Below are 12541 nucleotides of genomic sequence, written 5' to 3' on the forward strand. Positions count from 1 at the left end.
GCACATTGTTAGAAACCACCCAGGAATAGGAAGCCTGCCCCCTAGCTGTGGGTAGTGGGAACTCATAATAATTACAATTACAATTTATCAAAACTTTCCTGAAGGTCATGTACATTGCATACACTGGAATTTAACCTCTTAACTCTTCTCCCGATATCCCCACCTACAGGTGGGCGATATCAGGCTAATTCGGTCTTTTGGCCCTGGGCGACAGGTATAGGCATCTGGTTTGGGGACCGCATCAACGAGCTGATGCGGTCCCCGATCCGAATAATTTTTAAACCTGTCCGATTAAGATCTGCCCGATTTTGGGTCACATGTCGGTCAGGCATGGCCATCGTTAGTGCCCCTACATGGGCCAATAAGCTGCCGAATTGGTCTAAGGGACTGATATCGGCAGCTAGAATCGGCCTGTGTATGGCCACCTTTAGGGTGAAGACACACTGAGCTACTTAGTAGCAGCTATTTTTTCATGGCTACTTAATGCCAAAAAATACCCTGCCATATAGAATACTGAGAATTGCCTCTGCTAAAACACATGTTGAGACAATTATCAGTAAATGATCAGCATTGTCTATTTTAGTAGCCACTACAAGTAGCTGCTACTAGTAGCTCCATGTGTCTTCACCCTTAGGCTGCCCATATACGTTAAGATTTGCTCGCTTGGCGAGATTGCCAAGCAAGCGGATCTTCACGTATGGGTGGGCGATATCGGGGAGCCTGTAGGCTAATTCGATCATTTGGCCCTGGGGCCAAACGATTGAATTATATTGGCGGCAATGGGGCAGGCGATTCGACTAGATTTTCTAACCTGCCCGATCGAGATCTGGCCGATTTCAGGCCGTCGGTAGAATCTGTCTAAGGGATCGATATCGGCAGCTAGAATCGGCCCGTGTATCGGCACCGCATTGGTCAGAGTGTAACCCAGACACGTAAATCCAACACCCAGAGACGTACAGCTTACATTCTATAGCAGACAACAGGTTAAACAGTACCTTTAATAACTTATTAAATACCCTCCTATATTCCTACTTGACTTTCTTTTCAACTGCAATAAGACGTGGAATAAAAGCTCCTCTTTCTCCTTAAACTGAAAAAGTCTGCGGCGTTGCCGCGAGAAGATGGGTGACAGCGAAGGTTTTTATTCAAACAGAATGGCGTTTTATACAAATCTAGAAGGATCTAACACAGTAATTTAAGCGTCTGATTAGTTGATGTATTTAATGATTTATTATAGTGAATTATCACCTGCTGCAATTTTTATTTTGACTTTGGTGTCATTCAAATGAAATCCTTCCACAAATATAATGGCATCATCTGCATACATTTGGATTGGGCTGCGTGCGCTTCAGAAATGTTATTTATACAATTTGCCCTATTTATTCTCCGTTGTGCATGGGAGAATATTGTAAGTTTATAATCACTGGGACACAGAAATTAGAGGGATATTAGTGGGAGTGGGGGGGGGGGGAGTTTCTGCCGTCACATCTGCATTTCAGGCCTCGGATTCTATCAGACAATTAAGGCAACAGCGTCCATGGGTTCAAGGGCTAATTTACGACCACAAGTGTTAAAGTGTTACCCATAGCGACTAATTAGATCTTTGCTTTTATTTTCCAACTTGTAATATCCTGGTAAAAACTTGATGATGATTGGTTGCTGCTGGAAACTGAACTAGCTCATTCTAAAGGTCGGTCCTTCAGACCAATTCGGCAGCTTATCGACCACCGACGCTCTACCCGACAGATATCTGGCCTAAAACTGGCCAAATCTTGATCGTGCAGGTTTGATTTTACCATCGGATCGGGAACCTCATCTGCTTGTTGATGTGGCCCTAGGTCCATTTGATCTGTTTTAATTTGATCCTTTGGCCCTAGGGACAAACGCCCAAATTAGCCCAATATCGCCCACCTTAGGTGGGCATAACAGGAGACGATCCACTTGTTAGGCGACCTGTGTAATGCCACCTGTTAATCCGTAAATAAGCCCTACAGTTATAGTACATGTACTCAAGCCAAGATATGGATGGACTGGGCCTATAAGAAAGAATAAAATATTTTAGCTCTACATATGAGCAATATCATTTCTCTTTCATAGACTGTAAGCTCTTTGGGTAAGGATCATCATTCAGTTCAAATGGCTCAGCATTGATGCATTTAATTCAGTTTGTACCCTGTGTGTCAAGGAATGCATACCTTTGTGCTCAATGATCCTGTAAAGCAGGGGTCCCCAACCACCGGGCCGGGGACCAGTGCTGGGCCGTGGGCTGTGCTAAACTGGGCCACCCCAACTCCATGACAACTGCTATGCGAAGCCCAGGAAGCTTTCTACTGATCGTGAAAAGGACCAAAGTACTTAAAGCTTCATATTAGGTGTCAGGGGATGGGCAAGAGGCCTGGCTGCATCTAGTTACAGGGAAACAAGCTCAGGTCTATATCCACCACCCCTGGTAATTGGAAAAATTGTCTTGCTTGAAACCGGTCCATGGTGCAAAAAAGAATGGAGACCACTGCTGTAGAACACTGTAGAATTATGATTCCATACAGTGAACTCTATGGAGTCTTTAAGGGAATCTGGCATCTGGGCCTCCAGTGGGAAAGTCATCCTGTAGGGCTTCCAGGACAAGGGTTAATTCCATGTACAACAGGCTGTGCTCTAATATAGGCTACATTTGGTTAGAGTTGGGCCAATAGATACTGCTGCCCAAGACAAGTACATCTTGACCTCCTCCATTTGCAAACCCCAGACCCCTCCACTTGCTCACCCTATCCCGCACAGCATTTCACAAACTTGGGTAGACTCAGGGCAGTGGGAACAGAGCATATCTTGAAGTCATTTTTTTTTCCAAATTGTGCCCCCACACTGCAGAGTCAGACTTAGGTACCCAACTCAAGGGCCCACCACCCAGCCATTGTCGCCCCTGCTCCCGCTTGAGGGGGGGGTTAACCTCAGCTTCTGTGTATGGTGGCCACACATGGGCAGATTTTAGCTGCTGATTCATATACTTTACACTGATTTGGCAGCTTATCTGCTTGTGAATTGGGACCCCCAACGGCCCTCCCCTACCAATATCTGGCCCAAAATTGGGACCAGTTTGATTGTTTTGGCTCATTGATGTGGTCTTTTCTCTGAATGCACCTATCTCTGTCATCGTAACTCAATCTACTTAGCCGAGCAAATCATATAATGTATGGTCAACTTAACTTTGAGTTGGTCAGTTTCCAGTTGTATCTCTCCACCCAGGGACCCTGAAAACCTTCAATCATTAAGTATTAAATGCAAACATATAGAGCAGCGCTGTTGAGTTACGATGACAGAGATAGGTGCATTCAGAGAAAAGACCACATCAATGAGCCAAAACAATCAAACCGGTCCCAATTTTGGGCCAGATATTGGTATCCTGCCTAAAAACATGCCTTTCCCCTGACTTACTGGTTTATGATTTCCTGATTGTGATCCCGTTCTCCTTCGTTGTCACAATAGTTTTAAATATACAGTAGGATAGTTGCACTCGTACTTGCTTCTGTGTTAGACAAGTGATGTTCAGTTCTGCACTATCAAGATCCCTTTCCTACAAATTGTATTATCCGCTACTTAATTAAATCTCTGGCCCTTTTACAGGTCTATATGCTCTCTTTGTCTCTGTAATTGGTAGAAGGATTGGGGGGGGGGGTTGAATGATTTCCCTTCAGAACCAAAGCTGCTGAACAGTAGATCATTGTTGCATTGGGACCCTCTCAGCTGGGTTAGAGGAAAGGCGGTGTTGCTGAACTGTAACTCTAGTTATGGAGACAGTAAAAAGAATACAAGACCAGTGGTTCTTAACAGAATATCAGGCAGTACTAAGTACTCACATACCCAGCCAGGATGGCGGTGTGGACACCCCAGGGAAACGGATCCTCTCCAGTGGAAGCCTCTCAGGGATAAATAATAGCACACATGAGCAACCTCACCAAACAGATAGATCTTTGCCCAATATGTCCATCCTAGGGCTAAATGATCCAATTAAAATCAAGGGGACACAGACCATCAGGGCAAGGGTCACATCAACGAGCCACTGTGGTCCTCGATCCAATGGCAAAATCAAATCTGCTTTCCACTTGAAAACTGGCAAAAAAGTTTTCCGAATCACGCAAAGTTGCCTGCAGGAGAAAACTTCCCACGACTTTGGATTACAGAAGCAATGCGAAGGGCTTTCCACTGGCAACTTCTATTGTTGCCTGTGGAAAGCCTTTTCGAAGCGGGTAGTCGCCCACGATAGCAGAGATCTATCAAAGGCGACTAATTCACTCAGTAGGTACTTACCCTTAGGGTGAAGAAACATGGACTGGTAAACTACCCTTGGGTAAATGAGGGGCACGTCCCCTTGGGTAAATGAGGGGCACGTCCCCTTGGGTAAATGAGGAGTACTTCCTCAGGGCAAATGTTACTGACCAGGACTTCCTAAGTACTACGAGAAAATGAACCCCTTTTTACCCCCTACATTTCCAGTACAGGAGATGACCCAATAAGATTTTGCAGCTGACAAAGTTGCTAAATGTAGACATCTCTTTGTTTTCCTGCCTTCCTACTGTACGTAGGCCGCCGTAACTGCTGGGAATCCCTCTGGATAAAATAGCTATTTTTAGCTGTGATTATGACACAAATCCTTTCCAACTTCTTATCTACATCCATGGAGTAAAAAAAATTCTTTTATAAATATATATGAAACTATACATATTTATATATTTTTTTTCCATTTAAAGAGACTCTGTAGCTCATTTACAAAGAGCAGGAGCACAAAGTGGTGCAAAAATGAAGGTGTATCAAAGCTGTGATTTAGGCGTAATAAAACACCAGGGCCACCATCAGGAGGGGCACAGTCGTCCCAGGCCCATATGATTATAAGCTTATAAGGGGGGCCCAGCTGTGCTACAGTTTTTTAGCTCGGACCCCCTTAAATCAATTGGTGGTCAGCGGGTAATCCGATTGGTCGGGCCCCATGAGTATGTGTGACGTCAGTACGCAGGGGGCCCAACCTTATTAAAGGGCCTGTCTCCTTTTGCATGGAGACACAAGTGAAGAGTCATCATCCTGGAATGATCTCGCCGGAGAAGGAAGAAGATGAAGAAGACTTCAAAGAAGGAAAAAGCCCCCCGATGAAGTTCAAAGGTTAGTTTATCTGGCTACCAATGATTAGGGGGTCCCCGGCTACCAATGTTTAGGGCGTCCCCAGATTCCAATGTTTAGGGGGTCCCTGGCCACCAATGTTTAGGGGGTCCAATGTTTTAAGAGGCCCTAGCTACCAATGATTTAGGAGGCCCTAGCCTCGTAAACGTAAAAACGTTTGCCGAGAGTACGCCCCTATCCTTGAAAAAACTCCTACTTTTGGCTGCACCAGGAGTCTCGGAATGGAAGATAAACAGGAGACAAACTGAAAAGAAAAATGATAGCATGTAAGCCTCATAGCTGGTCTGTGTTCTGGTTGCTGGGGTTAGTAACCCTGACAACCAGACAGCATTTTCAACTGTAGGCTGGAATTAGGCAGAATAGGAACACTTGAAAAGACACATAAAATAAATAACAAAAAAAAAAGTTGCTTAGAACGGGTTTATCTATAACATATTAAAACATTAGCATGTTATAGAATGCCCTATACCTAGCCATTTTGCAGTTGGTCTTCATTATTTATTTATTATAGTTTCATAAAATTATTTGCCTTACTATTCTGACTCTTTCCAGCTTTCAAATGGGGGTCACTGACCCCAGCAGCCAAAAATCTAATGCTCTGTGAGGCTTCAATTTTTATTGTTATTGTTACTTTTAATTACATATTTCTATTTATTCCTCCTTTTCATATCCCCAATTACTCAAATCACTGCCTGGTTGCTAGGGTAAAGAAGACCTTAGCAACCACATAGCTGCTGAAATACCAAACTGGAGAGCTGCTGAACAAAATGATAAACAACTGAAAAACCACAAATAATAATTGAAGACCCAGTGCAAATTGTCTCAGAATATCACAGTCTGCATCATACTGATAGTTAATTTAAAGGGGAACCACTCCTTTAACAGTGTAATGCTGAAGCCCAGAGGAACCCCTGTGTTTGCCCCCGTAAGGTGCTGGGCAGCAGTGTTACATTTTATCATTACTATTGATTCTTTGCCTATGGGTCAGGACCCAAAACTGGACCCCCCTCAATAAGGTAAATGTCCTGTTAAACAGCTCTGTACAGGTACAGGATCCATTATCCGGAAACCTATTATCCAGGAATACATTGTTCCTTGAGGCTACAATGTTGTTGTTATTGCCACTATTTATTACTTATCTTTCTATTCAGCCTATCTTCCAGTCACTCCTTTTAACCACTGCCTAGTTGCTAGGTTAAACTGGACCCTAGCAACCAGACTGCTGCTGAAATTCCTCACTAGAGAGCTGCTGAACAAAAACCAAACAGTCGTAATATGATTTTCTACATCATACTAAAAGTTAAGTAAAGGTGAAGAACCCCCTTTAAGGATGGAGATCCAAAATATGGAAAGATCCCTTATCTGAAAAAATCCAGCATTCTGGATAACGGAGCCTATACCTGTACATTAAAATAATACATTAATATAACAGGTGGATTAGTACAATAACCGAATAGGAAGGAATACGGAACTAGTAACAATAAAGATCCATTGCTGAGACCTAAAGGACAAGTGAAATAAGGTAGCTGCCCCGCAGAGCTGACAATCTCTCTCTATATATGTGTAGGAGCAGAATCCTTGCCCACATTCTGAGCAGCAGCTGGTAGTTTCTATTGTATTAGGCACCATTGGCACAGACTGTGTATAAGGTAGTGTGCCAGTCCCTAGCCATAGTGTGCCAGTCCCTAGCCATGGTGTGCCAGTCCCTAGCCATGGTGTGCCAGTCCCTAGCCATAGTGTGCCAGTCCCTAGCCATAGTGTGCCAGTCCCTAGCCATAGTGCCAGTTACTAGACATAGTGTGCCAGTCCGTAGCCATAGTGTGCCAGTCCCTAGCTATAGTGTGCCAGTCCCTAGCCATAGTGTGCCAGTCCCTAGCCATAATGTGCCAGTCCCTAGCCATAATGTGCCAGTCCGTAGACATAGTGTGCCAGTCCATAGCCATAATGTGCAAGTCCCTAGCCATAATGTGCCAGTCTGTAGCCATAATATGCCAGTCTCTAGCCATAATGTGCCAGTGCCTAGCCATAATGCGCCAGTCCCTAGCCACAGTGCGCCAGTCCCTAGCCACAGTGCGCCAGTCCCTAGCCATAATGTGCCAGTCCCTAGCCATGATGTGCCAGTCCCTATCCATAATGTGCCAGTCCGTAGACATAGTGTGCCAGTCCCTAGCCATAATGTGCCAGTCCCTAGCCATAATGTGCCAGTCCGTAGACATTGTGTGCCAGTCCCTAGCCACAGTGCGCCAGTCCCTAGCCATAATGTGCCAGTCCCTAGCCACAGTGCGCCAGTCCCTAGCCATAGTGCGCCAGTCCCTAGCCACAGTGCGCCAGTCCCTAGCCACAGTGCGCCAGTCCCTAGCCACAGTGCGCCAGTCCCTAGCCACAGTGCGCCAGTCCCTAGCCACAGTGCGCCAGTCCCTAGCCACAGTGCACCAGTCCCTAGCCATAGTGCACCAGTCCCTAGCCATAGTGCGCCAATCCCTAGCCATAATGTGCCAGTCCCTAGCCATAATGTGCCAGTCCCTAGCCACAGTGCACCAGTCCCTAGCCACAGTGCGCCAGTCCCTAGCCATAGTGTGCCAGTCCCTAGCCATAGTGTGCCATAGCCATAGTGTGCCAGCCCTTATCCATAGTGTGCCAGTCCCTAGCCATAGTGTGCCAGTCCCTAGCCATAGTGTGCCAGCCCCTAGCCATAGTGTGCCATAGCCATAGTGTGCCAGCCCCTAGCCATAGTGTGCCATAGCCATAGTGTGCCAGTCCCTAGCCATAGTGTGCCAGCCCCTAGCCATAGTGTGCCAGTCCCTAGCCATAGTGTGCCAGTCCCTAGCCATAGTGTGCCAGTCCCTAGCCATAGTGTGCCAGCCCATAGCCATAGTGTGCCATAGCCATAGTGTGCCAGCCCCTAGCCATAGTGTGCCATAGCCATAGTGTGCCAGCCCCTAGCCATAGTGTGCCAGCCCCTAGCCATAGTGTGCCAGTCCCTAGCCATAGTGTGCCATAGCCATAGTGTGCCAGCCCCTAGCCATAGTGTGCCAGCCATAGTGTGCCATAGCCATAGTGTGCCAGTCCCTAGCCATAGTGTGCTCTAGCCATAGTGTGCCAGTCCCTAGCCATAGTGTGCCAGCCCATAGCCATAGTGTGGCCATGCCATAGTGTGCCATAGCCATAGTGTGCCAGCCCCTAGCCATAGTGTGCCAGCCCCTAGCCATAGTGTGCCCTAGCCATAGTGTGCCAGTCCCTAGCCATAGTGTGCCAGCCCCTAGCCATAGTGTGCCAGTCCCTAGCCATAGTGTGTCATAGCCATAGTGTGCCAGCTCCTAGCCATAGTGTGCCAGCCACAGTGTGCCAGCCCCTAGCCATAGTGTGCCAGTCCCTAGCCATAGTGTGCCAGTCCCTAGCCATAGTGTGCCAGCCCCTAGCCATAGTGTGCCAGCCCCTAGCCATAGTGTGCCAGCCCCTAGCCATTGTGTGCCAGTCCCTAGCCATAGTGTGCCATAGCCATAGTGTGCCATAGCCATAGTGTGCCAGCCCCTAGCCATAGTGTGCCATAGCCATAGTGTGCCATAGCCATAGTGTGCCAGCCCCTAGCCATAGTGTGCCAGTCCCTAGCCATAGTGTGCCAGTCCCTAGCCATAGTGTGCCAGCCCATAGCCATAGTGTGCCATAGCCATAGTGTGCCAGCCCCTAGCCATAGTGTGCCATAGCCATAATGTGCCAGTCCCTAGCCATAGTGTGCCATAGCCATAGTGTGCCAGCCCCTAGCCATAGTGTGCCCTAGCCATAGTGTGCCAGTCCCTAGCCATAGTGTGCCAGTCCCTAGCCATAGTGTGCCATAGCCATAGTGTGCCAGTCCCTAGCCATAGTGTGCCATAGCCATAGTGTGCCAGTCCCTAGCCATAGTGTGCCATAGCCATAGTGTGCCAGCCCCTAGCCATAGTGTGCCCTAGCCATAGTGTGCCAGTCCCTAGCCATAGTGTGCCAGCCCCTAGCCATAGTGTGCCAGCCCCTAGCCATAGTGTGCCAGTCCCTAGCCATAGTGTGCCAGCCCCTAGCCATAGTGTGCCAGTCCCTAGCCATAGTGTGCCATAGCCATAGTGTGCCAGCCCCTAGCCATAGTGTGCCCTAGCCATAGTGTGCCAGCCCCTAGCCATAGTGTGCCATAGCCAGTGTGCCAGCCCCTAGCCATAGTGTGCCAGTCCCTAGCCATAGTGTGCCAGCCATAGTGTGCCAGCCCCTAGCCATAGTGTGCCCTAGCCATAGTGTGCCAGTCCCTAGCCATAGTGTGCCAGCCCCTAGCCATAGTGTGCCAGTCCCTAGCCATAGTGTGCCATAGCCATAGTGTGCCAGCCCCTAGCCATAGTGTGCCCTAGCCATAGTGTGCCAGTCCCTAGCCATAGTGTGCCAGCCATAGTGTGCCATAGCCATAGTGTGCCAGCCCCTAGCCATAGTGTGCCAGCCATAGTGTGCCCTAGCCATAGTGTGCCAGCCCCTAGCCATAGTGTGCCCTAGCCATAGTGTGCCCTAGCCATAGTGTGCCAGTCCCTAGCCATAGTGTGCCAGCCCCTAGCCATAGTGTTCCCTAGCCATAGTGTGCCAGTCCCTAGCCATAGTGTGCCATAGCCATAGTGTGCCATAGCCATAGTGTGCCATAGCCATAGTGTGCCAGCCCCTAGCCATAGTGTGCCAGTCCCTAGCCATAGTGTGCCAGCCATAGTGTGCCAGCCCCTAGAAATAGTGTGTCAGTCCCTAGCCATAGTGTGCCAGCCATAGTGTGCCAGTCCCTAGCCATAGTGTACCAGCCATAGTGTGCCAGCCCCTAGCCATAGTATGCCCTAGCCATAGTGTGCCAGCCCCTAGCCATAGTGTGCCCTAGCCATAGTGTGCCAGCCCCTAGCCATAGTGTTCCCTAGCCATAGTGTGCCATAGCCATAGTGTGCCAGCCCCTAGCCATAGTGTGCCATAGCCATAGTGTGCCAGCCCCTAGAAATAGTGTGCCAGTCCCTAGCCATAGTGTGCCATAGCCATAGTGTGCCAGCCATAGTGTGCCAGTCCCTAGCCATAGTGTACCAGCCATAGTGTGCCAGCCCCTAGCCATAGTGTGCCCTAGCCATAGTGTGCCAGCCCCTAGCCATAGTGTGCCCTAGCCATAGTGTGCCAGTCCCTAGCCATAGTGTGCCAGTCCCTAGCCATAGTGTGCCAGCCCCTAGCCATAGTGTTCCCTAGCCATAGTGTGCCAGTCCCTAGCCATAGTGTGCCATAGCCATAGTGTGCCATAGCCATAGTGTGCCAGCCCCTAGCCATAGTGTGCCAGTCCCTAGCCATAGTGTGCCAGCCATAGTGTGCCAGCCCCTAGCCATAGTGTGCCAGCCCCTAGAAATAGTGTCAGTCCCTAGCCATAGTGTGCCAGCCATAGTGTGCCAGTCCCTAGCCATAGTGTACCAGCCATAGTGTGCCAGCCCCTAGCCATAGTATGCCCTAGCCATAGTGTGCCAGCCCCTAGCCATAGTGTGCCCTAGCCATAGTGTGCCAGCCCCTAGCCATAGTGTTCCCTAGCCATAGTGTGCCATAGCCATAGTGTGCCATAGCCATAGTGTGCCAGCCCCTAGCCATAGTGTGCCATAGCCATAGTGTGCCAGCCCCTAGAAATAGTGTGCCAGTCCCTAGCCATAGTGTGCCATAGCCATAGTGTGCCAGCCATAGTGTGCCAGTCCCTAGCCATAGTGTACCAGCCATAGTGTGCCAGCCCCTAGCCATAGTGTGCCCTAGCCATAGTGTGCCAGCCCCTAGCCATAGTGTACCAGCCATAGTGTGCCAGCCCCTAGCCATAGTGTGCCATAGCCATAGTGTGCCAGCCCCTAGCCATAGTGTACCAGCCATAGTGTGCCAGCCCCTAGCCATAGTGTGCCATAGCCATAGTGTGCCAGCCCCTATCCATAGTGTGCCCTAGCCATAGTGTGCCCTATCCATAGTGTGCCCTAGCCATAGTGTGCCCTAGCCATAGTGTGCCCTAGCCATAGTGTGCCAGCCCCTAGCCATAGTGTGCCCTAGCCATAGTGTGCCAGCCCCTAGCCATAGTGTGCCATAGCCATAGTGTGCCAGCCCCTAGCCATAGTGTGCCCTAGCCATAGTGTGCCAGCCCCTAGCCATAGTGTGCCAGCCCCTAGCCATAGTGTGCCCTAGCCATAGTGTGCCCTAGCCATAGTGTGCCCTAGCCATAGTGTGCCCGCTGTGCCCCTGGGCAGTCCAGGAGGAGTGGACTAGCGGTTTCCCCTGCCTCTCGGCGCTGTGGGAGTGAGAGGGGCCACCGCTAACATCCTGTCAGATTCATTCGCCCTCCCAGTCACCGAGCTGTCAGGCAGCCCCACACATGTGCGCACAGCGGCGGCGGCGGGACTCACCCCCTGGGCTGGCGGAGGAGCCGCTGGGTTAGTGGTACTGACAGCGGCAGCTCATACTCCCGCACTGACTCTTTCCCAAACTTACAGCGGACCCCTGAGTTTGGCACTGAGGGGGGGTGGCCTTGGGGGGGGGACGCTTTTTTTTTTTTCGTTGCTCCCCCCCTATTGTCTGTGCTTCCGCCTGGCACCAATCACAGCGGCCGCAGGGAGCTGAGGAGGAGGAGTCAGCGCTGACTCGGCCGTAAGTACATCCCCGCCCACCTGAGCCCCGCCCCCCGGAGCCCCGCACAAGTGACATGACGGGAGGGAGAGGGGAGGGGATTGCGAGCAGTCGCTGGCGAGCCGAATTCAGCCCAAAACAGCACTATTCGGGTTTCGGATCGGGGTACCCCGAATAGTGCTATTTGCGTCTCCATTCGGCTCCAGGCGCTATCTGCTTTTGTTATTTTCCCTGCCAAGCCTTCGCCCCCCCCTCTTCCTCTCATGCCCAGCGACTGCCCCCCCAGCCCCAGATGCCCAGCCACTGCCCCCCATGCTCCCGGGTCCCTGTTGTGAGCTAAAATGAATCACCACCAGCGAATGGCTGCCTTAGGGACGGACAAAGAGCTGAGTGATTTACTGGATTTCAGTGCGGTAAGAACCCACGGTGGAGATTAAACAAAATCCAACAAAATCTTATTCCCCCCCCCCCTCACCCACCCCCCCAAAAAAGAGAACCCCCCCTTCCTAGGCGAACTGCTGGCAAAAGACAATTAATACCACCCCCACCCTCACCCTCCCCATCAAACTCCTGACTACTCCAATAGTTCCACTCGGAACCCAGCGGTAAATATCGCCACTTTATTATTCCATCCGATCGCATTTTCGCATTTTTTTTCTACTTGTGTGTGTGGTTTTTTTTTCCTTTCATTCTTTTCTTGTGAGTTTTGCTTTCCAGCTGATCTGCCTGTGCCTTACCCTTCACTTTCCTTCTG

General features: G+C 49.7%; 1 protein-coding gene across 9 annotated transcripts in view; it reads left to right on the forward strand.

The window, feature by feature from the left end:
* Positions 1-11906: 11906 nt before the first annotated feature.
* The window catches only part of tcf4 (transcription factor 4), a 263386-nt gene continuing 262751 nt past the window's right edge, over positions 11907-12541 (forward strand). For 2 of the 9 annotated variants that reach the window (XM_031899665.1, XM_031899677.1), the window contains exon 1: positions 11908-12200. In XM_031899665.1, the coding sequence (XP_031755525.1) occupies positions 12129-12200 (72 nt within the window). In that variant the 5' untranslated portion in view covers positions 11908-12128. Of the gene's footprint in view, positions 12201-12371; positions 12393-12541 lie in introns of those variants that run through there. The other 7 variants (XM_031899671.1, XM_031899680.1, XM_031899661.1 and 4 more) reach the window with 6 other exon arrangements.

Source organism: Xenopus tropicalis, chromosome 1 (genome assembly GCF_000004195.4).
Source record: "Xenopus tropicalis strain Nigerian chromosome 1, UCB_Xtro_10.0, whole genome shotgun sequence".
Lineage (NCBI taxonomy): Eukaryota > Metazoa > Chordata > Amphibia > Anura > Pipidae > Xenopus > Xenopus tropicalis.